Source organism: Aplidium turbinatum, chromosome 15 (genome assembly GCF_918807975.1).
Source record: "Aplidium turbinatum chromosome 15, kaAplTurb1.1, whole genome shotgun sequence".
Classification (NCBI taxonomy): domain Eukaryota; kingdom Metazoa; phylum Chordata; class Ascidiacea; order Aplousobranchia; family Polyclinidae; genus Aplidium; species Aplidium turbinatum.
In genome coordinates, this window is record NC_137486.1 from 11,336,841 (window position 1) to 11,360,710 (window position 23,870).

General features: G+C 36.6%; 2 protein-coding genes across 2 annotated transcripts; one reads left to right on the forward strand and one right to left on the reverse strand.

Moving 5' to 3' along the window:
- The first annotated feature begins 3,415 nt into the window (after positions 1 to 3,415).
- LOC145784305 (barrier-to-autointegration factor-like) lies at positions 3,416 to 12,023 on the forward strand. The gene is made up of 2 exons (XM_082596098.1): positions 3,416 to 3,618; positions 10,667 to 12,023. The coding sequence occupies exons 1-2, from the start codon at positions 3,493 to 3,495 to the stop codon at positions 10,811 to 10,813; spliced, it is 273 nt and encodes a 90-aa protein (XP_082452224.1). The 5' UTR covers positions 3,416 to 3,492; the 3' UTR covers positions 10,814 to 12,023.
- Positions 12,024 to 14,077: 2,054 nt separating this feature from the next.
- On the reverse strand, positions 14,078 to 20,975 carry LOC145784601 (uncharacterized). The gene is made up of 3 exons (XM_082596461.1): positions 20,738 to 20,975; positions 16,980 to 17,094; positions 14,078 to 15,779 (listed from the first exon to the last, which is right to left on the reverse strand). The coding sequence occupies exons 1-3, from the start codon at positions 20,855 to 20,857 to the stop codon at positions 15,757 to 15,759; spliced, it is 258 nt and encodes an 85-aa protein (XP_082452587.1). The 5' UTR covers positions 20,858 to 20,975; the 3' UTR covers positions 14,078 to 15,756.
- Between the last annotated feature and the right edge of the window lie 2,895 nt (positions 20,976 to 23,870).

Below are 23,870 nucleotides of genomic sequence, written 5' to 3' on the forward strand. Positions count from 1 at the left end.
AAAGTTGAAAAAATGAGATACTGTATTTGGCAATTTTTCTGTGCAATGTGTGATCATAGCAGTAATATCAGTGATCTGATCCCTTAATGGTCTTCTAAGACTCTCCATTGCAGTACTACGTTTAACGGTGCCACCAATGCCATCACAAGGTGATTTACCATGGCTGGTGGCAAAAAAAGACCAAGCTGCTTTAACACTAAAATCATTTTCATGTTGGCAGAGGTTAGAAAAAGATTTTTTGTTTTTATATTGTGCTGCACACCCATCAGTAAAGTATTCTACACTTTGGAGATTTTGGATCTTTAGTCTCAGAAATTCAATCGTTTTCTTCTGAATGAGGTAAACCATCACAACATCATGTTGCAATTCTTCAGAAAGAAAGCAGATACTCGTATGTTTCAATTCGCTATCATTAGTCTTGTAGTAACACACGACAGGGTGCACAGTGCACGTTTGATGAGTCCAGTGGAAACCCTGGGCTTCATCTTGGACATGAAATGCATAGTTTTCAGCGAAGTCCATTAAAAAAATAGCTGTGCTTCTATCAAGTGATTCTTTTTTGTGTTTTAAATAGGAAGACTGTGCATGAGAAATGAAGTGGTGTGGTATTAGTTTCAAAATTTTAGAAACAAGTCATCATCATCATAATCCATCGTCGGTTTGTTCCCCACTAGTGGGGGTGGCCGATTGTTTCCGCGCAGCAATTGTTTTAATTCCTTTTCTCCATTTCACCCTGTCCCTTGCATCTTCCTCCTTCAGTCCGACTTTTTTAAATTAATCCTTCACTTGTTGTTTCCACGTTCTTCTTGGACTTGTTGTTTCCACGTTTCCTCTTCCCATCCACCTTTAGATCTAGTGCCTTTCTAAGAAAACTTCCTTCCTCCATCCTTATCACATGTCCATACCATCTTACTCCATTTGCCCTTGCCAGTTGGTCTATGGTCTCTCTCATCTCTAGCATATCCAATAATTCTTCAGTCCTTTTTTCCCTTCTCGTTTTCACCCCACACAATGCTTTCACCATTGACCTTTCCGTTCTTCTCAGGATTGCCAGTTCACTCTCAATACCTATGTCTCGCTACCATATAGCATTGCAGGCCGCACACAGCTCCGATATACTTTTCCTTTCATCCTTAGTGAAAATTTTCTGCCATACAACATTTCCCCACATTCCCTGAGCGAATTTGATTTCATCAATTTCGCTATCAGTGGAACTGGAAACTTCATTCAATGTGTTCTCGGAAGTTTGCTCTATGGCTTCTTGAATCTTTGTTTTGCAATTGATGCATATTTTATTTCCTGGAGCAACATTCAAATGATTGAATCGAGATTTGATGGCATGATAAAATTCCAAGGATATAGGACGCAAACTTTTATTCTTGATAGGTTTTCTGTGAATGTGAAATGGATCACAACATTTTGTTTTTAAAGCTGCATAACGGTCAAGATAGCTGTACTTGTGGAAAATACAACGTAAAAAACATTCCGATCCTGTTTCTGCTGCAACACGAATATTTAGGAGCTCTCTCTCATCGATAGGCAAATCGTCCATAGCTAATACACCCTGCTTTTGTGTAGCATATGACTTCTTATGACATTCTGTGTTTAGTAGGGCTCCAACACTACAAGTCTCCATCTTCAGTGTGTAGTTTAAGTTATTCTACAGTTAAAGTACTCTTACAATCAATAGGTTACATACACTTTTTAAGAAAAATCAGTAAAAATAATTTTTTATTTCAATTCATCATAGCTTGAAAACAAAGAAATAAGTCATGGCAATATTTAAAACAAAGCAACTCCTCAACAAGACCTTTCATTTGAGCCATTACTCAACTTTCTAGCTGCTATGCACTGGATGTTATATGCTTTCAAAGTTTGTGTTACGCATGAATGCACACACCCTCACCCCTGGACTAAGACCCCCGTAATTAACCCATTTGAAGATTAAAAGTGTCAAAAAGGCTGAAAACCTCTTAAACATAACTAGGAGCATTATTATGCCAAAGTTTCATGACAATACCACTTAATACAAAAAAGATATTTCATATTTTGCATTAATATTCAAAAAAATAATATACGTTCCGCTTCAGTAGTCACAAAACCATGTAAATTTTGAAAGGTCGTAACTTTGTCATTTCTTGACGAATTTCAAAAATAAAAATTGTGCTGGAATCAGCGTTGTTTACTCTACAAGCACACAAAATTTCAAGAACATCTGAGAGATTGGGTTAAATGGCCTGGATCACTTGACAGAGAATGACCCGCTGGTCAAATAGTGTTTTAGATTAAAAGACCGGTACCGGTCAAATAGCCACTGCCTTTTTTTTCTTTCCTTTGCTTCTGGCAATTAGTCTACTCTGGACAAAAACCTTTGCGTAATAGCAAGTATTTTTGTCCGATTCAATCCCATTTTGCATTGAAGAAGTTGTCAACTTTTTGTGTTATTTACATTTGCCTTTGTACTGTTGTCCAAGGTGCTACAAAGGCTACTTTGATGTGCTCACTGTGTAGCAAACAAAAGACATGAGTTAAGAAGCTAATGATAGATCAACAGTCAACACCATCCAGTTGGATGGAAAATAGGCCAAAACAGACTTATTATATATATATTTTATTTTAGTTGTTGGTGATCTTTTATATGTGTTCTGACAATAATGCAATCTGTTCCTTTACTGTGTCATTAGATAAAGGAATATCTTTAAGGGGGTAGGTGTTATTAGATAAGTCAATTAGGAATGATAAACAAAAAACAGTATAAACTCTTCAAACTTTGTGTTCCAATGAAAATATCTTGGTGGCCACACTTGGCCACAGTTTTGGAACCAGTGGCTTAGATTAAGTAGTTTTCATTTTGTGAATTTAAATCAAAAATGTGAATGTGAAACAATTTATTCATGAACTCTCACTACCATACTGATAGGTTTTTGTGTGAACCTAACGTATTAAGATAGTTGAGAACAATGTTTATAGATATACCTAGCCCTATTGTGTTAGTAACAAATATAATTGGGTATTACTGTGAACTTTATCTCTTATGTGCCATACTTATTTATAATTTTGCAGTCACATTCCCTAATTAAAACCTCTGGTTGAAATGTTACCTCGGTGCATCCTTAGCTGTATGAATAAATGATTAACCAGATCAAGCTGTCATTTTTTATGAATTTATTCTCTATTTGATTGTAGACATGTCTTGTTTACCACAACCTTACAAACAGAAGTGACTAAACTATGTATTCTCAGCATCATTTTTGCACAGGTTATCACTGAAAGATCAATACTGAACAGTGAACATGTATTTTCTCATTTACAAATGTTTGAACTAGTTGTTAATTGCAGCAAGGGGTTATCATTGTTCTAACATTTTTATGTAATTTTTTTTATCCTAATGATTTCTTGATATTTGTTTAGTGAACATAGTTATTTTCTACAAGTTGGTAATTAGGTTTGTATTTTTGAATATTATTTATAAAGTATATTTTTTCATGAAATATGTCTTCAACATCTCAAAAGCACAAAGATTTTGTTGGTGAACCCATGGGAGAAAAAGATATTCGAGAGGTTGCTGGAATTGGTGAAGTCCTTGGTCAACGGCTAACTGATAATGGTTTTGACAAGGCAAGTACCGTACTATAAATAGTCTTAGATATATATATATATGTTTATTTATAGTTCTTTGAGTATGCAGACCAAATCGATTACATGTATTAATTGTTTTCAAGATTCTATAAGTAAAAAAACACATTGGTAGTCAAATAAATCTTGTTATTTGCTTAGAATAATTCTATGCATTTGTAGAGTTATATCACATCATCCCATAAGCAGAAGATGTGAAACGTGATGCATAGAGTGTTCAACAAGTTAATTTTTCGAAAACAGTATGAGCTTAGGAAAGCTATCCTGCTATGAATGTGGTCTGCAAAACTGATCTACTTTTTTGTCACAATTTTACTCACAATATCACACTGCCAAGTTCCAATTGTCATTCGCAGTAGTGTGTGATGCTTCATACAAAAGTGTGTTTTGTGCGTCTCCTTGTGTGCTCTACTAATCTTCCTCAGGGTGAGCAGAAAGTCTTTGGGCTAACTTATATAAATGATTTATTAATAGAAAATAAATAAAATTTTATTAAAAAGGTATCACAATGAGAGCTTACAACACTAAGAATGAATTTATTTATTTTCAATGTTGCCGCCCTTCACTGGGATAACTCTTTCAATTCTTTGTCGGAAATTTTCGACTGAAGCACGTAGCTTTTACCTAGTTGCAATACTGTTTATATGTTTTTGTGCACCATATCAAGCCATTTAATAAAACATTATAAAGTGAATAGCTTTAATTAAAATTGAGCAAATTAAAATAGGATATGTGACTTCATGCTTCCTCTGTGCTTGACATAACAGAAGTCCACAACATTTCAATTCCCAGCATGTCTTCAAAACACCTTTGTAGTGCAGGATAGCGATTAAGCCAGGGCCTGATTAAGGCTCACGGGGTCCGAGGCACAGCTAAGTTTAGGGGCCCCTATTGGCAATCGCTTTCGATGCAGAGCAGGAGTGCTCAACTGTTACTGCAAAATCGTTACACAATTTGATATTGTTACTCAAAAATAACAAGTGAGAACATACTGGCACAACAACTTTCACTACCTACCCTACGGTAGGGAAAAGTGCTATAAAGTGGACCGGCTGATAATTTAGACCACTGCTGTTTTTTCAATGACGGAAGTAAATAATTTCATGGTTTGTGAACAGCTTGAATTAATCTTTCTCACTGACCTAGTTTTTACTATTTCAAAATTAAGATTCAAAGGATTGAGCTGGTTCTTTGTTGTTACTAGAGGTTTTGTGTTTTGGGGGTCTGCGATGTTATTTTGCTGGTCCAAACTATTGATAATTTTTCAAATACCTGTATTGCTACAGTTACAAAAGATTATACAAAAGTAATCTACAAGACTACAGGAGAGGCATTACTAAATGACTATCTGCCAAAATCTTGAAGAAATGTCCACTGTTTAAGTTTATTAATTCTAAATGACACCAAGCAACATAAGATTATGCTAACTATAATATGGACTACCTAACTGTTTGGTAATATGGACCAGTGGTCCAGGTTATGGTCAATTGGTAGAAATTTGTTGCTCAGTAATGAAGACAGGCATTGAAATGAAGTTCCATGAGATTTATGCATTTTTTTCAAACTTTTTAGAGTGCATTATAAAACATATTTATAACTTGCTTTCTTATAGTGATAAAAGCTACTACCAGTAATTTGCATAATCACTTTGATATTATAAACAATTTGATTAAATTCTGATGACATGTCTAAGCATGGAAATTGGATTTAAAATGGATTTAAATGCAGTAAATGGATTTAAAAAAGCAGGAATTTACCCCATTAATCCTCTTGTATTTGATGAAAGTGATTTTCACTCAGCTGAAGTTACTGACAAGCCTCATGAAGTAGACACCTCTCCAAACAATGTATCACCGCTGATAATTGATGATCAAGATATGTCTACTCAAGATGCAATTTCTCGAAACATTTCACCTTTGTCACAAGATGTGGTAAACATTGAGAAAGTGGCAAAAAATCTATCATGTCAACAGAATTAAATGCTGGAACTTTAGCTGATGCCCCGTATGAAGCAATCTCACAAGCACCAGGACCATCGTCATTGAGTGTTAAGAACTTACAACCTTGTTCAGTTAGCATTTCATGCAGGGTATCTGTCGAGAACATGAGCCCACTTCCAAAATAAGTTACAAAGGGAAGAAAACGTAGAAAAACTACAAAGGCTACTGTGCTGACAGGTACACCACACAAACATAAAATCAGGTTCACAGAAAAAGCTAAACCAGCAAAACAAGTGAGAAAAGGCTTAACCTTTAAGTTTTCAAAAAAGAGAAATATTCCAAGCAATGCTGCTTCTGCATGCACTTGTCTTGTGTGTGATGAGTCCACTGATGAGGATTGGATTCAGTGTTGTCAGTGCAAGAAATTGGCCCATGAAAGTTGTGCTGATATATCAAATGCTCATTTCTACTATTGTGACAACTGTGCCAACGATCAATGGTTTGAAACTTGTTTGAGATGACTATCATGAACGTTTCAGACTATTTTTATTTATTGAGTGTTTGTGTTCTGTTTCATGCCTTTGAAGTTTGACTTCCTTGATATATTTACTTTCACATGACAATGGTCCGTATTACAGTATGGTGGACTGGTGGTCCATATTATGAAACAGGGTGGTCCATTTTGGAAACTGGGTTGATAATATAGACCACTATATAAAAAAAATAATAATGTAGTTTTTTTTTTTTTTTTTTGATTGCTTGATATAATAATAATAATGTTATGGTTTTATTTATTGTCGCTCTACAACAGCTAAGGTCTTTTAGCGACAGGGCTCGTTTTTCATTCATATCAGGTTTACGATGTTATCACATTATTACCCGACTCATTCTCACTGCGCTATGCAGGATAGAACACAATCGGTACCGTTTTTAAAGTCTTCGGTTTGACCCGACCTGGAATCGATCTCAGACCTACCAGCACCAGAGCCGAAGGCGAAACCACTCGGCCACCCGTAACTAATCAAATAAAGTTAACTGCACCCCAATGTTGTGGATCTTTTTAAAAATATTAAGATTTTTCATTAGGTGGTCCAAATTATAGTACTTTCCTTACTAATGTAAAAAAACTGGGGGCCCCAAAAACCAGGGGGCCTGTGCCTCGTGTGCCTCATGGTTAATCGGGCCCTGGATTAGGCACTGGCTTTCAAATAATTAGGACTTGGTTTGACACCTGGTTTACAGGTGATTGTTGATAAACTGCTCAGTGCTCACCACTACCTTGGCTGTAATAAATTGGGTAGGTGTTGCTGAGAACATTATCTTTTATTCTCTGAGTCTGAGTAAATGAGAACGTATAGGGACTAGAGATCTAGGCTGGCTTGGTGAACTATTCTTGTCCTAGATCTCGACTACAACTCACTAAGTCTCGTAACAGACCAAGATTGAACTTATTGTATATTGTATTACCCCCTACTGCGAAATTTTTACCAATGACTGTGAGTTCAGTGAGTCAGTGACAAAAATTTGAGTTAGGAAAGTGTAGGGCATCATGACTTCTGCAATAACACTAATGTTGAAAAGCGTAGGCTAAATGATTGCAACAAAAACGATGAAGTAATACGTAAGAAAATGCTTAGAGCTTCATACAGTGCAATCATTGTAGCTACCCGTTTCATTGCTTCAACGCAAAAGTGATGTAAAATTTATAAATGCTTTTTTACCTTGACATTATAAGAAATTGAGAAATTAACATAAACACGCATCAAGGCATTGGTAAAAGTTTTTATGCAATGCTATAATGCTATAACAAATGGCAATTGATGATGTTATGTACAGTATAATAAGCTTTAAGCTATGATGTTTGTAACAAGATAACTCCGACAGGAGCGAAACACAGTGGAATTTGGAAGTAATTCCCAACCTATTTAATGCAACGTGGAGTGATACGTGACATGGCTGTTTGTATGTCGATGACAGTATTTATTGAGTGAATAATAATGTAACATACTTAACTTTTACATCTGACGATGTTTGAAACGGCATAATTGAGATGAATTATGCCTTAGGCTGGGACAACAATAGCATTTGTGCACGGGTACTATTTCTATAATAATATTGTATGATTTACATATGGGGTACAAGGTTCTGTCACCCCCACTGTGATGAAAAATAGTATGGTAGCAACAAGCAATTGAAGGATTGTAACGCGAAGTAAAATTGCATAAAATTGTCGATTTCCTGGAGCCATGTTGTTTAAGTACTGGAGGTGAGAATGACTGTGTCGCCGCCAGGATGTCTGGCCTCATAACCAACAGCATCACTGATTTCGTTAGGAGTATGCATCACAACAAAAACGCGTTACAAAACGTAGTTGCTCAGTTTGCGAAAACTGCTTTGCAATCTTCACATAAAGAAGGACAGGAAATTAAATCAATAGTCCTCACGCAAGAGATCTGGGTTGATAAATTAACGGAATCTTATTTGTGTGACAGTTTTCCGTGGATTACCAAGTGATCCAAATGTCTTGGAAGATTACGAACTCTTGTGCTGTGTTTTAAACATTATGCAACGTTGATTTAAAATAAAACAATTTCTAAACCTGTGCAGAATATAGGGAGTAAGGGACGGTACTTTTCAATACGTTTTATTAGTACAACCGTAGTCCGTAGTGTTAATGAGCAACGACTTTTACGATTGTAACATTTAAACAACATAACCAGCAGACGGTAAGATTTTGTTTCGAGTAGCGTTTAAGCAAATACAGTAGAATTCGCCTATAACGGCACCTCTAGGGGATTGCAAAAACTGACATTATAGCCGAATTGACGTTATAGACGAACTACTGCAAACTATTCCAAAACTGCCTTTTGATTAAAGAAAGAGGTGTATAATCCAGTCAGGTTTACTGTGTACCACCAAACTGACAAAAGTCAAGCAGAAAATACAGTAAACAAATAAATTGTTTAAAAAAATAACCTACAGCGAAAGATACAGGAAATTTGCGCAATACAGCTCGTTACATACAGTTTAAAGGTCAGTTGTAAAGCTGCTTTTTACACGTGATAGTTTTTCACGCGGAAAAAAGTTAATTCAGTTAATTAAAGTCCCTGCTGCGAACGACGTAGCAAAATAAAGAGAAGACATTTTGCAAGCAGCAGCGCTAACTGGATTGAAAGACTGACCGTTCGTGGTGAAGGTGATGGCTTAAAATGACGTTATAAACGAACAAAATACGTCTGGGGACCAATAAAGGGTGCTGTTACATGCGAATTGACGTTATAGGCGATGCTGTTGTAGCCGAACTACAATGTACGTAAAAGATAGGAATTCTGCCGGGACCGAGCGAAATGTGACGTAATAGGCGAATTGACGTTATAAACGAAGCCGTAATAGGCGAATTCTACTGTATCTAGTTAATATCAACAAAACAATAACACCAGAAGTTTGTAACAGTGCCTAGGCGGCTGTAATTTCACATGATAAGCGAAGAAATTCTTAACAGGGAAAAGTATGACAGACTGTATCTGCTAGAAATAACAGTGGTCATAAATGTCGAAAGGAAAGTGTAAGTAACGAAGAGTTTAAGATGGCAAAGCTGTGGGCAAGTAGTAAAAGGGAACCTAAATATTTAACAGGCTACAATGTCATCCAACGACCCAAGAAATATCACAAACTGGGGGTCGCGACCCCCCAAGGGGTCGCGTAACAAACTTCAGGGGTCGCAGAAAGTATACCAATTTGCACAAGGTACTGCATATTAACACTTCTGTGCAAGATGCTATGACAGTTATTAACTTTGTTAAGAGTCGCGCACTCAATAGGCTGCCCGTATTTTTGAAAATTTATGAGGTGAAATGGAATCGGAGTTAAAAACTCTTTTATTGCATCGTTCGTGAAATAAGGTGGCTTTCAAAAGTTAAAGCTGTAAAATGGCTAGCCAATTAACGTTGAAAACCGAAATCGTGATTTTTCCAACAGACTAAAATTCCGTCTTGATTGATTGATTGAATCTTTATCCTCGGACTGGGAAAGCTTCTTGCAGGGCTTAATCCTGGCAGTTTCGCATACTTGTAGAGGCTTTGAATCACTGACGCAGGCCCAGTCACCGAGGTTGACAGAGTGAAGTTTCCGATTGTTGAAGTCTTGTTGCTAGGGAATTATTCCATCCATTACTTGTAGATGCCGCTGAATGAAGAGCAGTCTTTAACGTACGTTGCTCAAGCGCACACCCCGAGAGTCGAACCAGCGCCGCTTGATCTTGAATCTTCTTCGTTCCAGAAGTCACGCGCTAACCAACTGAGCTATTGGTCCACCATTTTCACAATGACATCTAGCTTTTGGAATTATGTCAAATGTCAGATTTGCTTGAAGAACTAAACGAATTTAATTTGTCCTTCCTAGGAGAAAACATCAATAGTTTGCATTGAAATCTAAAATTGGTGTCTTCATCAAAAAATTGAACATCTGGAAACCAAAATTCAAACTGATTTATCTGAGATGTTCTCACTTCGCCTACCGTTCCAACCTAAACAACATTGAAACCGCCTTGAGACCTGCATTAACAAACACTGAGCCAGGGCTGGACTTGCTTTGTAGCAGAAGGCAGTCACACCCATCACACTGAATAAATGTGTTTGCTTTTTCGTTTTGTTTTCAGTAGGCTGCCCATAGGCTTCGTTGTTATGGTCAGAAATAAATATAAATAAACTGAACTGAGTGCCGGTAAATTGTTTTTGGTTTTCGTTAGATTTAAGCTTTTCAATAAATATCACAAATGTATATTTCGCACTCTTCGTGGTTTTAATCGTAAGGGGCCGCAAAAAATTTTGGGAAATTGAAAGGGGTCGCGAGCAAAAAAGTTTGGGAAGCCCTGTTCTAATGCAAAGACACCAGAGCATAGGTGTGACATCAAGTGCAAGATTTAATCTTGACAGCTCAAAGCCTGTCTATTAGCTTGTCACTACTTGTTATCTTCACTGACCATTGTAAAGAAAAACCTTGATAGTCTGTTGAGCTTGCACACTACAGCGCATTTATTTTACATTTTTAAATAATCCATTTGATTGAAACCAGCTAATTTTGTTTTTCAGGCTTATGTGTTGCTTGGTCAGTTTTTGCTTTTGAGAAAAGATGAAGATCTTTTTATTGATTGGTTTAAAGACGAAGTGAAGGCGAACAAGAAGCAAGCTGGGGATGCGTACAGTTGTCTCAAGCAATGGTGTGATGCGTTTTTGTAAGATCAGTTGTATTATTGGACTGTTTTATCGCAGCCATGAAAGTCAAATGCATGAGAAATATCTCAATGATAAATTATCAAGTCCATTTCTTTCAAACATTTTTTGACATCACCATACTCTAAGAAGATTCTTTACACAAGGTATACTAGAGTTTAGTATATCTTGTGTTAAGATTTTTCTGTGTACTGTTAGCCAAGTGTGTTTCCTGTATCACAAATATTTTGTGGCCTATTTACACACTCTTTGAATTTACATGGTGTGCGTGCCTTTGGCAAAACTATGGTCACAGTAATGGTCAAATGCGCAGTTGGGTAATTTTGCGTTTCGAAATTGTGTCATGGAAATTTTCTTTTAGATTTCACCTATTTTGTTTAAAGTGTCTTGTCAATACAAGTGTAAAAATACGTGATAGCTAATTAAATGTGATTTATCTGTTCCGCAGGTATTACAAACATCACACCAAGACCATTTTCTTTTATATCTTTCGATCATTTGAACACCTTTACACAACTTTTAAACTTACGTCAAATCTTGCTCTATCGTGGTCGTTTGATTGGAACTGATTAATCGATTTTTTTTTGTGATAGTTTACAAATGCGTCGAATACTGTATGTGCACATTTCACTGTTGTCCGAAATGTTGGTTCAAGCTAATTTGTGAGTATGCTGTATGCCTACTGCCTAGCCTATATCCGAACAGGAAATATGACACCTCCGCTCAGGCAACTTTTCCCTTTTAATGAATTAGTTGGCTACGCAATTAGGCCCACCCTTAAAAAAACATTACTGAAACTGCCTACAAGATTTAGTGAAGAAAATACTTTTCTATCGTTTTGTTACTACAGTATTCATATTTCTAAAATAAGTTTAGTTAATTTGATGTTATTTCTAAAATGAATTACTGTACTCCTAAACCATCCACAGTCGTCCTTTGTTAGCTTTCAAATTAGCACAACAACATTTTTCGTTTCTTGTCAGCATCTAAATTGTCTTGTTACATGTTTTATAAGCGTTATGAATGAATGACGGACCTTGTGATCACTAGAATGTAAGAGAAGTTTTTACTACAAAGAGCTATTGACAACATCTTAATGCCATGAAAGAGCGTAAATCACTGCTTCCGCAGTTTTCGTGTTTTTACTGCCTGATTGAATATGGTGAACACTTTTAATGTCTTGTTTATTTTCAACAAAAAGTTTCTTTTTCCGCGATGTGGGTTGTCTCAAGTTTGTATTTTATGCCATTCAGTTATAGTGAATTCCAGGAATAGAAACGTTTTTTTGCAATGGGATTGAAACCTGCGCAAGAAACGCATTTGAATTGATATTGACAGATGGCTTTGAACGGTAGTGATAAAAATTATAAAATTTACAATTAAAAATGGCACGAAACTTCGTTGGGTTTTTGAATCGTTATCCTCGGACTGACAAAGCCTTGATAGGTTATTCTTGGTAGTTTTGCATACTTGTGTTTGTGTAGAAGCTTTTGACGCATGGCTGGTTACCGAGATTGACATAATGAAGTTTTTCCGATTGTTGAAGTGTTGTTGCCAGACTCTAGGTTTTTTTTTTCAGTCATTTATCGGTCATTGACCGATTTTTTAGCAAAATGTCCGAAAAAAATATAGTCAATTCGGTCAAAATGTCCGAAAAAATATAAAGCTCACTGCTTGCAATTTGAGCACTTTGGCAAGGTTGGCAGTAGTACTATTTTTGGTGCTTACGTACCACAAATAGGAAAATCTCCATGGCCATTCCAGTGTAAACACTGCACTGAGGAGACCGGAAGGTCGAAACGGTGTGCACGGTCTGCAGTTAGTCAATTGACTATATATGACCAAAAATGACCGAATTTTTTCAAGTCATTTCGGACAAATGACCGAAAAGTCTCAGCAAAAAAAAAACCAGTTGCCAGGAAAGTATTCCATCCATTTGAGGTTCATTAGGTTAGTCAAACGCGCACATCATGAAAGTCTAACCAGCGCTGTTTGATGTTGAAGCTTCTTCATTTACGAAACTTAAATCAATCAATCATTTTATTTTTCGTCATTAACGCGTCCGGGACGAAAAAGATACTAACTACAAGAATCTATATAAACCTACCAGCACGTTAGGGAACGTTCAAATATTACGTAACGCCTTCGAGGGGGAGGGGGGGTTTATGTAAAGCCTTACGTTAGCGTCACATCGGTTGGGAGGGGGTTCAAGCAAAACGTTACGTGACGCTTTCGAGTACGGAATGGTGTTTTTTTGTGCTGAATTCGTAGTGAAAAAGCGTTACATGGGGGAGGGGGGATTAAAAAAAGCGTTACGTTGGCGTTACATGGGGGAGGGGGGGGAGTCAAAAATTCGGAAAAAAGCGTTACGTAATATTTGAACGTTCCCTTAACGAACGGGAAAAGGTGACAAAACCTTGAAAGGTTTAAAACGTGCCTGAATGAAAAATTATGTAGTAGGCTATATATTAGTAGTTAGCACGGCCACAAAAGCCAAAAAAACAAATAGCAAAAAACAAAAACAGAGAGAAGCACACATGTAGTAATGCATGACAGCCTAATGAAAAGTGTTGTGGATTGAATTTGCCAGTTCCAATATTGATGTGGATGAGCAGTCATAATAATAGGATGGAGAAAGAAAACCGGACATAAAAGAAACCCATCCTCAGGCAAAAGCCCGTTTCAATGTGGCCCAGGAGAGCAGGTGTTGAGCTCTTTCTATGGTTAGACTGCACATCACACAGTAGCCTAAGACGATTGAGGTTTGATATCCAATTTAACCCTTATCCTGTAATTACGGGCCTTGAAGGCGCGGTGAGAGAGAAAATTCTTTTAATTTTTTTCTTTTTTGGTTTTTAGAGCTGTTGCTCTAGAAATGCCTAAAATAGTGTCGTTTGCAAAACTTAAAACCGGAATGTAAGGATTAATAAGTCCAAAAAAAATTTGTTGGCTAAAAACAAAAGTACACCTCAACTTGCAATTTAGGGCCTCGGAGGCCCGGTTGTAGTTTAGAGTAAACTTTAGATTACCGGTATAATCTAAATTATAATAGAATTAAGAAGTGGTAGGCATACACCAGCGAGGTGGTGTTCGCCCATTTTAAAGTACCTGAGTCAGTAATTCTAGAACTGGCCTGTGTTGACTTTGATTTGGGTACAAACATCGGTCTTGCGTAGCGTGAAGTGTCGACCTAAGATTGGTGACCTTGCCATATCTGAGCTGTGTCGTTCTGTGTTCTGCAGCGGCTGTTTGGAGAGTTTCACTATCCCAACCTGAGTATAGCTCCAATTGGGGTTTCAGGGTGGGATTGGGGAATGATTTGGATGTCGGGGGGGGGGGGCTCTCTTGAGTGTGGAGCTCATTTATCTTGGGTTAGGGTTGTGTTTGTCCATCATTCACATTACGTTTTTTTCATTTTGTTTCCGTATATATTAATTCCGTATATATACATAATTTGTAGGCTATAACGATCAATGCATCCTTCCAGCCGCTACATATGGTGCAGAAACTTGGAACCTTACAAAGAAATTAACTCTTAAACTAACAACTATGCAGAGAGCACATGAACGAATCATGATGGGTTTAACATGGCGAGATAAAAAGACTGCCGAATGGATCAGAAATCAAACGAAATCACGAGATATATTAAGCACAATCAAGAAACTAAAATGGTCCTGGGCAGGTCACATAGCAAGATATCAGAACAATAGATGGACTAAAAAATTAACAACATGGACAAACAATGCAATACAACCAATTGGTAGGCTACCAACTAGCACATAATCATGTAAATTGGCATTAAAAGGGGAAGGCTTACGCTCTACAGTGGGCTCTCACAGGCTAAAAATGATGATGATGATATGTTAATTCATTTACATAGATAGTAGTAGACAAAACGTTAAATTTCAGTAACATATATTGGGCTGTAGATTCATTGCTTTATATGCCATGAAACAAACATTTACTGTTTAGTTTTACAAAGATTTAAAACTGTCAACATTGAAGTGATTACTGGTAATGCTTACTGAGTATTCTATTGGCGTGCCCATAACCTATTTCAATTATATCACTAAGTTATGACTGTATTACAATAGTTGCTTAATACCTGTGTTTTTTATATAACTATAATTGCTTGATTTTGACACTGGGTAGGCTGAAAATGTAGTTTTTTGTTGTTAATTATTGCAGGGATGAAACCAGTTTCAAAAAAATTGGGGGAAAAAAGGAAAATCTGGAGTCACCCCACGAAAATATTTTTGAAACGGTAGAGTTACATTGAATTTAGCACATTCTGTGGCAATTTTGAGATCGCAATTTTTTGGAGGGCAAAATAAATTTTTAGGGGGGCAGTTCCTCCCCTGGGAAACCCTGTTGCTACATCCGTGCATTATAGGCAACTTTGGCCTACAATCATTTTCTGAAAACGAATACAGCCGATGTAATGAATTGAGATACGATTGACTTACTTTTTCATATTATGTTAGTATTGGGCCTAAGAGGCCCGTAATCGCTGTTTCTGTTACAGAACAGTAATTACAGGATAAGGGTTAAGTTATTGTTTCTTGTCCTGGTGGGTGATGGACTTTGGTGACTTTGCGCTTAACTAACCTAATGAACCTCTAAGAAATTATAAATAGCCTACACACTTCTTGCAGTCATGCAAAGACATTTGGCAATGTGCTTTTGCCTTGATTTTGTAGTTTGGTTGGCTTATCAGACAACAACACTGGTGAAGCATAAATTCAGTGAATAGCAGTACATTTTAATCTCAATAAATGGCAGACGATTGGCTGTAATCCATCATAACTTAGGCCTACAACGAATGGCACTGAGAAAATAGGCACTATTTGTTGAACGTCACTTTAACATTGAATTGACATATCAACAACATGTTAACTACGTAAAAATGGAATCTTGTCTCAGGCAGCATGGCTTCGCACAAACAGGAGTTACAATATCAACTCATTGGAATCTGCAAAAAGATCAAAACGAAAAGCTGTTAGACTACTAGATCCATAATCTATTCTAGTTACCTAAGAAAGTCCATATAAGCAAAACTAAAATACGTAGACAGCTCATTTTTTGGAGAATAGTGGTCCATTGTTCAGTTGTTCACCAATGTTTAAAACTACAAGAGAAGCAGAAATTGTCTAAGAACACCTAAACTTCACCACATTTTAGTAGACAAGTTTTATAACAAAGTTCTGAGAAAAGCGTTTCAACCTCTTTGCCGCAGAGAGTGTGGTGTGAAAGTTTTAAATTCCTTGTGTGGAATATTTATTCAAGTAGTTTTAAAAGATAGTGAACAAAGGTATTAATTTTATTTGCAATTTTTTCAAAAATGCAAATGTCCGTTTTGCCCGCCTTTCCCTACTTGCCGCGTGGTCTGACGACCGACCTATTTCTTGTAGCGATTTCAATTTAAGTAAATCTGAATAGCCTAGAGTGGCTGCGAATGCAAGCCAGCTTCATAGCTTACATTAATTCGATTTTAAAAATTCTTATGATAATTTCAAGTAAAATAAGTTGTAGGCTTATTCTTTTTGCGGTCTAAGCCGAATATGCACATTTGGCCCGACAGTATGAAAGGTTGCACACCCCAGTCTTACAGCATGATTGTAGATGATTGTAGACTCAATGATTGTAGACTAAATATATAATGTATATCTTGCTGATGCGTTGTGTGCTAACGGGCTATTGACCTAACACACAGTGTCTCATAACACTTCTTATAGCCTAACATTAGCTGCTGAAACCGCTAGCCTAAATGGACCTGCCTCTGCAAAAAATTCGATCTCCTGTTATAGTAGTTTCTACAAGTAGACTATAATCACTGAGAAGGAATAATAAAATTAATGATTCCAACAATCCAACATCTTCGCACGAAAAAGCGACGGTGATCGTAGAGTTGTAGAAATGTCACGGCAGTGAAAGAACATGAGATTTAGAGTTAATAGTCTGTCGATTATGTAGATTATTGAATTTAAACTTCTCTTAACAGGTAGATGCGACAGGCTCATTCTTGAGAGCCACTTCAAAACGTGGGGCTAACGAAAACGAAAGGGTTAACACGTTAATAACCCACTTCACTGGTGATAAAATTGACTAATGAAGTGTGATATTGGTATCGTAAAGGCAACAAGCAACTTTTGTGTTAATAACATTCACTTACAGCTTATTGAAAAATGTCGCCTTTCTTTATGAACGGGCTCATCAACTTTCCACAAGCACCTTTCTTCAATTACCTTGTTTCTGTTAGGATCGAAGACAGTGCTTTTGAAATTGTCCTGGAAATAAAAGTAAGCAAAAATAGATTAGATAATAAACTTGACATTAACTGACACGGTTAGATATGAATAGTCTAGAGCAGGGGTCACCAAACTTTTTTCTCTGAGGGCCGGATTGCTGCGAGATTAACAGCTGCAGGTAGGATGCAAATTGCGAAAAGATATACAACTATTTAGAATCTCCATTGACTCGAATTGAGCACAATAAATAACAAAGTCAGCGGTGGAATAGCAAAGTTGTGACGAAAATCGAAAGGTTGCTGGAAAAGTTATCTCCTGCTGTGATACACTACAGGGCATCGTGCTCTTGAAAAAAAAAAAACATTACATCTTTCCAAATTTGGCCTAGGCTATCTCCATTTGTGGTGGCCTAATGATAAAAATAAAACACCAACATATAGCCTAGGCTCAGGCTGCCTGGTGGAAAAATGTACAAATTCAACATACAACAACGAACTATAAGAACGAACAATTTTAACAAAGAAGTCTCTATTACACAAAAAGGCAAAGCCAAAGACGGTTGCTAATGCCAAGGGAAGCACATGTACAGAATTTATAACATTGTCTGGCAGTTTGTCTATTATAGAAAACGTATTATTACAAAAACAACTCTTATTTTAGTTTTAAAATCTATAATAATTTGTAGAACTTGAAATAATTTGTGATAGGCATAGGCAACTAATATTGCTATTTGACAGAATTGTTTCATAAGAAGAAACAATATGAAAAAATCATTAGCAGGTTGCGTGTAGCTCAACAGCAACGTCAGTCCTTTACAAAAAGTTTGGTAACTTTTTTCCTCAACAGTAATGTTGTAGTGCAGCTGTTATTTTCGCAGTACGTGGCAGGCCGGATGAAATCAGTTCATGGGCCGGTTCCGGCCCGCAGTTTGGTGACCCCTGGTCTAGCGCAAGCGTATGGGAAGTAGGGAATGATGCCCCTGTTGGAGAAACCCATTGCACGTGTACAGCGTCTGAAAGCAAAATTTTAACACGTCATTAACAGATTTTTAAATTTCTGATCTTAATTTTTAACCACAGCATTAGTTAAAAAATTCCAATAAAAAGCTAGTCTGATAGATTCTCATCTGGCAGTTTAATTTTGCATAAAAGTGTAGGTGTAGCTTATCACTTTTATTTTGGTGATCTTGAATAAAAATCACTTTTTGTGTGATCTTGAAGAACAATAAGATCAAGATCATTTTAAATACAAAAATCTTTAAATGGATACAATTAAATTGTAAAAGTGAAGTATGAAAAGCTCAATGGGCATCCTATCCAACGTTCAATATGAGGAAGGAACATAGCCTAATGATGATGATTGCAAATAATTCTATTCATAGGCGTCATTTCAGGGGTGCGAAGGGTGCTTGAGCACCCCAAAATGAAGATCTGAGGTAACAACATAAATGTGAGAGCACCCCTGGGTCCTGGTTTGCATAGAAAATACACCGATTCAAATAGAAATTTGCATTGCTAAATAACGTTTTTTTTTCTTTCTTGAAAGTCGTTTCACCAAAGCGCAATATTTTCAGTGTTTTACATTTGTGTGTGGCACGCAGCGCCACACATACCAAGGGCAGACATGATTGTACTATTGCGTAACAATTAAGCACAAACACGCGCACTGCGTCAAAAAGTGCCGTTCGAGAGAAAACAATTTGTCTGGCTCGAAGAAAATTGCTGTTTTGTACTCAAACGTCTACAAAAACATTCTGCAAACGGCGTCAGATCCAATCGTTAGCCGTTTCCCTTCTTTATCATACCGAATGGCAGACTTGCTACGAGAGCTGCTAGAGAATCCCACAATGAAAGAAGCTGATGTTACAAAAGTAAGCAAATTTTATGATGGTGACTGGGAACGCAAGGATTTGCTGCGTGAACGCAAACAGTGGTTCGCTTGTTGCAAACGTGACGGTGATGTTGTGACAGTGAATATGCTACGTCAGAAATTCATTGCACAGCCGTCAATGGTCGATATAATGCCAAATATATATGCAGCTTTGGTAACTTACATTGTTATGCCGACTTCTTCCTGTGAAGCCGAACGTTCCTTTTCGTTATTACGACGCTTGAAGACCTACCTTTGCAGCACTCAAACGCAACAACGACTGAACAATTTGGCCGTTATAGGTAGTCATCGCGAATTGGAGGAGAAATTAAACATGGAAGAACTTGTCACAGAGTTTGTTTCCAAGACAACGACCCGCAGAAACAAATTTGGATGTGATTAATTTATAGCAAGCCACATTATAAGGCAGACGTGAACAAATTAAAGTCGAATATATTTCAATATTCAATGTAAGATCACTTTCGCCTCGCATGTAATACTTGTTTTCATTTCTATCTGATCGTTTGACATACCGCTGCAGTCTATTCGATTACACATACGACAAAATTATCTTTTATGTTGATTCGACGTTTCATGACGTAGGCTAAACATGGTTGAATTTACTATTAGATTGAGTCATTTGTTTTAACATTTTCCATCGGTCAGGTTTTCAATTGATTAGCCTATATTGACAATTTTCATAAGATAACTTAGAGCACCCCTAATTTCGACAAATTTAAAAAAAAAATTACGCCAATGATTCTATTTAATTGATCGGTGCAAAAGCCATCAAAATGATCTTGCCAATTGCATCTTTATGACACTGAAAAAAGATTTTCTACTCTGACAAAATTTAAAATAAAAAAATCTTCTGGAATTAATGACAAATGTGGGTATGCTTAGTAACAACAGAAAATCATTTTAATGTAATTTATTTTCAAAAACAAACATTCCCATAGCTTTAAAATGTGTAGAATAACATTTTTAAAACAACTTTGCTTTCTTTTAAATGCACCACATAATGTTTATCTTGTTTTCTTAGTGTTTGTTTGTTTGTTTATCTTTATCCTGCATTGCAGGAAAGCGAACTTGAGCGCTATGCATCGGTGTACGCCTTCCGACGTACACCTGACCCACGCTGCAGCCAACGGCAATGTCTGTTTCCGGTTGTCTACTTTACTTATGACTTAAATTTGGTAGCTTACTACCCATTACTCGAAATCGATCACTGGGTAGAGGCAATTATCGTAAAGTTTCTTGCCTAGAGAAGCAACAGCAAGTGCGGGTGACTGGAGTCGAACATGCAGGCTTTCGACTGTGAGCCCAACGTGCTAACCACTCGCCATTGCTGCCGACGCTGTGCTTCATAAACTAAATTTTTTTTTAGAAGTAGTAGTCTATCCTTTTATGACCCCAAGTTCAGGTGAACAGTTGAACATCTTTAGCAAGACAAGGAGATTCTGTCAATTGCTTTCCTGATGAAAAAAGATTTGATGAGGTGAATAAACAAACAATACCGGTAACAGTCAAGTTTTGTGTTTAGTCTTTAGAATAGCTGCTTCATCGTGAGTTGCAAAAAGATATCCATGCTTTCATTGCTGCCAGAAAAAACTTGTAGCCTACCAGTAGCCTATATGATGTCAGCTATAAAACAGTATAAAATTGTTTGACTTCTCATTGGATTGAAGTCTTGACAGATAGACTGTAGGCTATTGTATTTTATCATGCATGCAAACTGAATATTTATTGCGTTAATAAGCAATGAATAAATGTGATTTAAACATAGAACTTTACATTGCAGTTTCACACTCACCTCATAATGCTTTCTTTCTGTTCGACACCAGTCTTGATATTTACTGAGTTCAACAGCACACCATGATTCTCGAGCATTCCCTAATGCCTCCATAGCTTTCTGTTTGTCAAGGAATTCCATCAAATTTACAATAATTCAACTAAAATATTTTCAAATTTTTTGAAAATCAATATTTCAGTGAGACTAAATATGCGAATAAGACTAAATCTTATTCTCAACCTGAAGCCTACCAACAACTCGCGCTTTGCAAACTACCAGTTTTTGGTTTCCACTAGTTACGCCACAAATGGTGCTAAAGTGTTTTTAGCCCACTTTGTTTTCAGCCAGGTTTGTGATATGTGTCATGGACACTGGACAGGGGCTCCGAGAGGGGGGAGTCGGGCAACAGCATTACATTGTAAAGGAAAAATGAGTAATCTTTCATTTTTGAGGGTGGCCAATTTTTGCTACTAAAATAAAAATGTAGGCTACCAACTTCAAATTGAACAAGTTTTTAAGTGGGTAGTTTCAGTCTCAGATATTCATTGTACTGTAGATGCTACTTCATTTGTGTCTCATCAAGAACAAACCGTTGTCGTATTAAGATTGGCTATGTTTAACTGCTTTAAGACGTAAAATCTGATGCTGTTTAGCCTACTGATTTTTGTATCACTGAACGAATTCTGTTGTTTTAACTCGAAAACTGGTGCTGCTTGGGCTAAGCGTGTAGCTTACTATTCTTGTTTGACCAACTGAACCTTGACTTTAAACATTGCGTTGGCCAGGCATATTGATCCAACATGTCTGGAAAGGTGAACATTTTTCAAGCAAGATTAAAGGAAGTAAACCCTTTCTGCTTATGGATGGCATTGTTTTAATCTAGTTAGGCTCACACTAGCCTACAGTGTTGTCCAGATGTCATATCAATTTTGAAGTAATTGATCGAATGTAAGTTTGTGTCAGTTTCAATTGCAACCGGCCAGATAGGTAATTCTAAAGAAAGCTGTTCCGTTATTTAAGCAGCCTACTTGCAGCATACAGTTTAAAATCTATGCCGTTACCGTATGTGGATTATAATAGTCCTAAGCGAGATTTACTCCACTAACTTACTCATACAGCGCAAAGACTGTTCAATGGACAATCAGCTGATGAATTTAATGAAATTACAGGAAGATGTAAAAAAAATTAGAAAAACCTAGAAAGAGTAGGCTACTTGCAAGCTAAATTTGTTGGCGACACTAAGAACTAAAAAAAAAGATTTTGTGGGGACGGAACGCTCCTACAAAACCGCTTCACAGCCTCAATCATAGGTTACAAACGAAATTTATTCTATCGCAGGCTATGTTGGAAAATATTTGCTATAGCTATTGATAGTCTAATAACAGATGTATCAGGAAATTCAAACACATCATCGATTAATTTGAAGTTTTATGGAAATTTCATCGTATGTCTGATATGCAGTTGCAAGCATGTAAAATAAATTTAAACAAGGTGTATAATAATGACATTTTGGATGAGTTGGTACTTTTGAAAGAACGCTACACAGCCAACTTGAACTGAAAATCGAAACTCATCACCCATGAACTTTACTCAAGGAAATCATTAATCGCAACTTTCGAAACACTTTTCAAAATATTTTTTCTGCTTTGAGAATCTTTTACGTAAACCGGTAGGCTACGTCCAGCAGTTGTGTGTTGAAAACGTGGTTTTAGCACTGTGGTTTTAGCACACTGAAGTTTGTAAAGAATATTGCTTAACCATGACTCAAAACCGATTTAACAGCCAGTAAATGTTGTGCACTAAATCATACGTTGCATTTGATGCTGTGATCCACAGCTTGCATTGCCAAAGGTCCGGAGTGGACTGAATGCTTTGTTGAGCTATTTTCATTACACCTGCAGCCTAAACATTACCGAACTGAGTTTCTGTCTCATTTTTTTGTTTGTTTGAAACAAATAATAAATATTAATGTATTCTATTTTAACCAACTGAGAGGTTTCAAATAAAGCTTACGTTGGCTCAAGCCAGCTAAAATAAACTATTCGCCTTTTTTTTGTATTTGCCGTATTTTTTTTTTAATTTGTCAATCGCTTGACTTTTTATTGTATGTAAATTTGTAACAGTAGATAGCCCATTTAGTGAGCTTTTAAACCGACGGCATCCAAAGTGGCTCTCTGTGACCTTTGTGCATTTGCAGTTTGTGTATTATTTCGTTGTTTTTGTTGTGGATATGAACAACTTTGTCTGACGCAAATAAAAAAAAAAAAAAAAATAATAAATAAATTTTTCAGAATAATTAGCGGCAGCTCTAAAAAAGCATGCCTGATTGAGCAGTAAAAAGTAAAACTAAACTACTAAAGTACAAAAAGCAGAATTATCATTCATATTGGCTTTTGGTAGACCACGTCACGAGACCACGTCTTTTAAGGACAGACAGTTAGGTGCCTGCAAAATAGGTGCGTGCTCTGTGGCGTCAGGATATTTAGCTTCGGCGCACAGTCATTGCTATTATTACATGACATTAATTTAATCGCTTGCTTGTTGCCTTTAATAACGCATTTAGAGGTATTGACAATTTGCCCAAACCTTTTAGTGTTCATGAACATCAAGTCTTGTGTAACATTGTTACATTTGAATGTACGGAAATATGTTTATTTTTTCTTGAAAGATGTGAATCGTTGTCTAATGTTATTGTTGCCTCCCTGATAAGGTCTGACTGCAATCGTAAATCGAACTACTGTCTTCATTACAATAAGACTATGCATGCTGTTACTTAGCCTTGATGGCTGTCATGGCATAAAGATATCAATAGTCATTGTTTGCTAACGTTAAATCTAACTGGTTGGTTATTTAAACAAAATGAGCTTATAATTTCATTTCAATTACTTCTGGGCTGTAGCTGCGTATATACTACTGTAGCCTACGCCTTTTATTTTTGTATTTTTTGTGTGATATGAATATGGATATTCTTGTCTGATACAAATATATAATAATAATATTAGTGTCAAATTACACTCATAATCAGAAATGCTTGATTAAGTGACAGTTTTCTCTGCTGTGTTCCTTTACAAAATGAATTTCAGTATGAAACATATAGTGTATGGTACATGGTTATAATTAGCAAATGGGCGTTTTTTAAATTTGTTATTGTTTT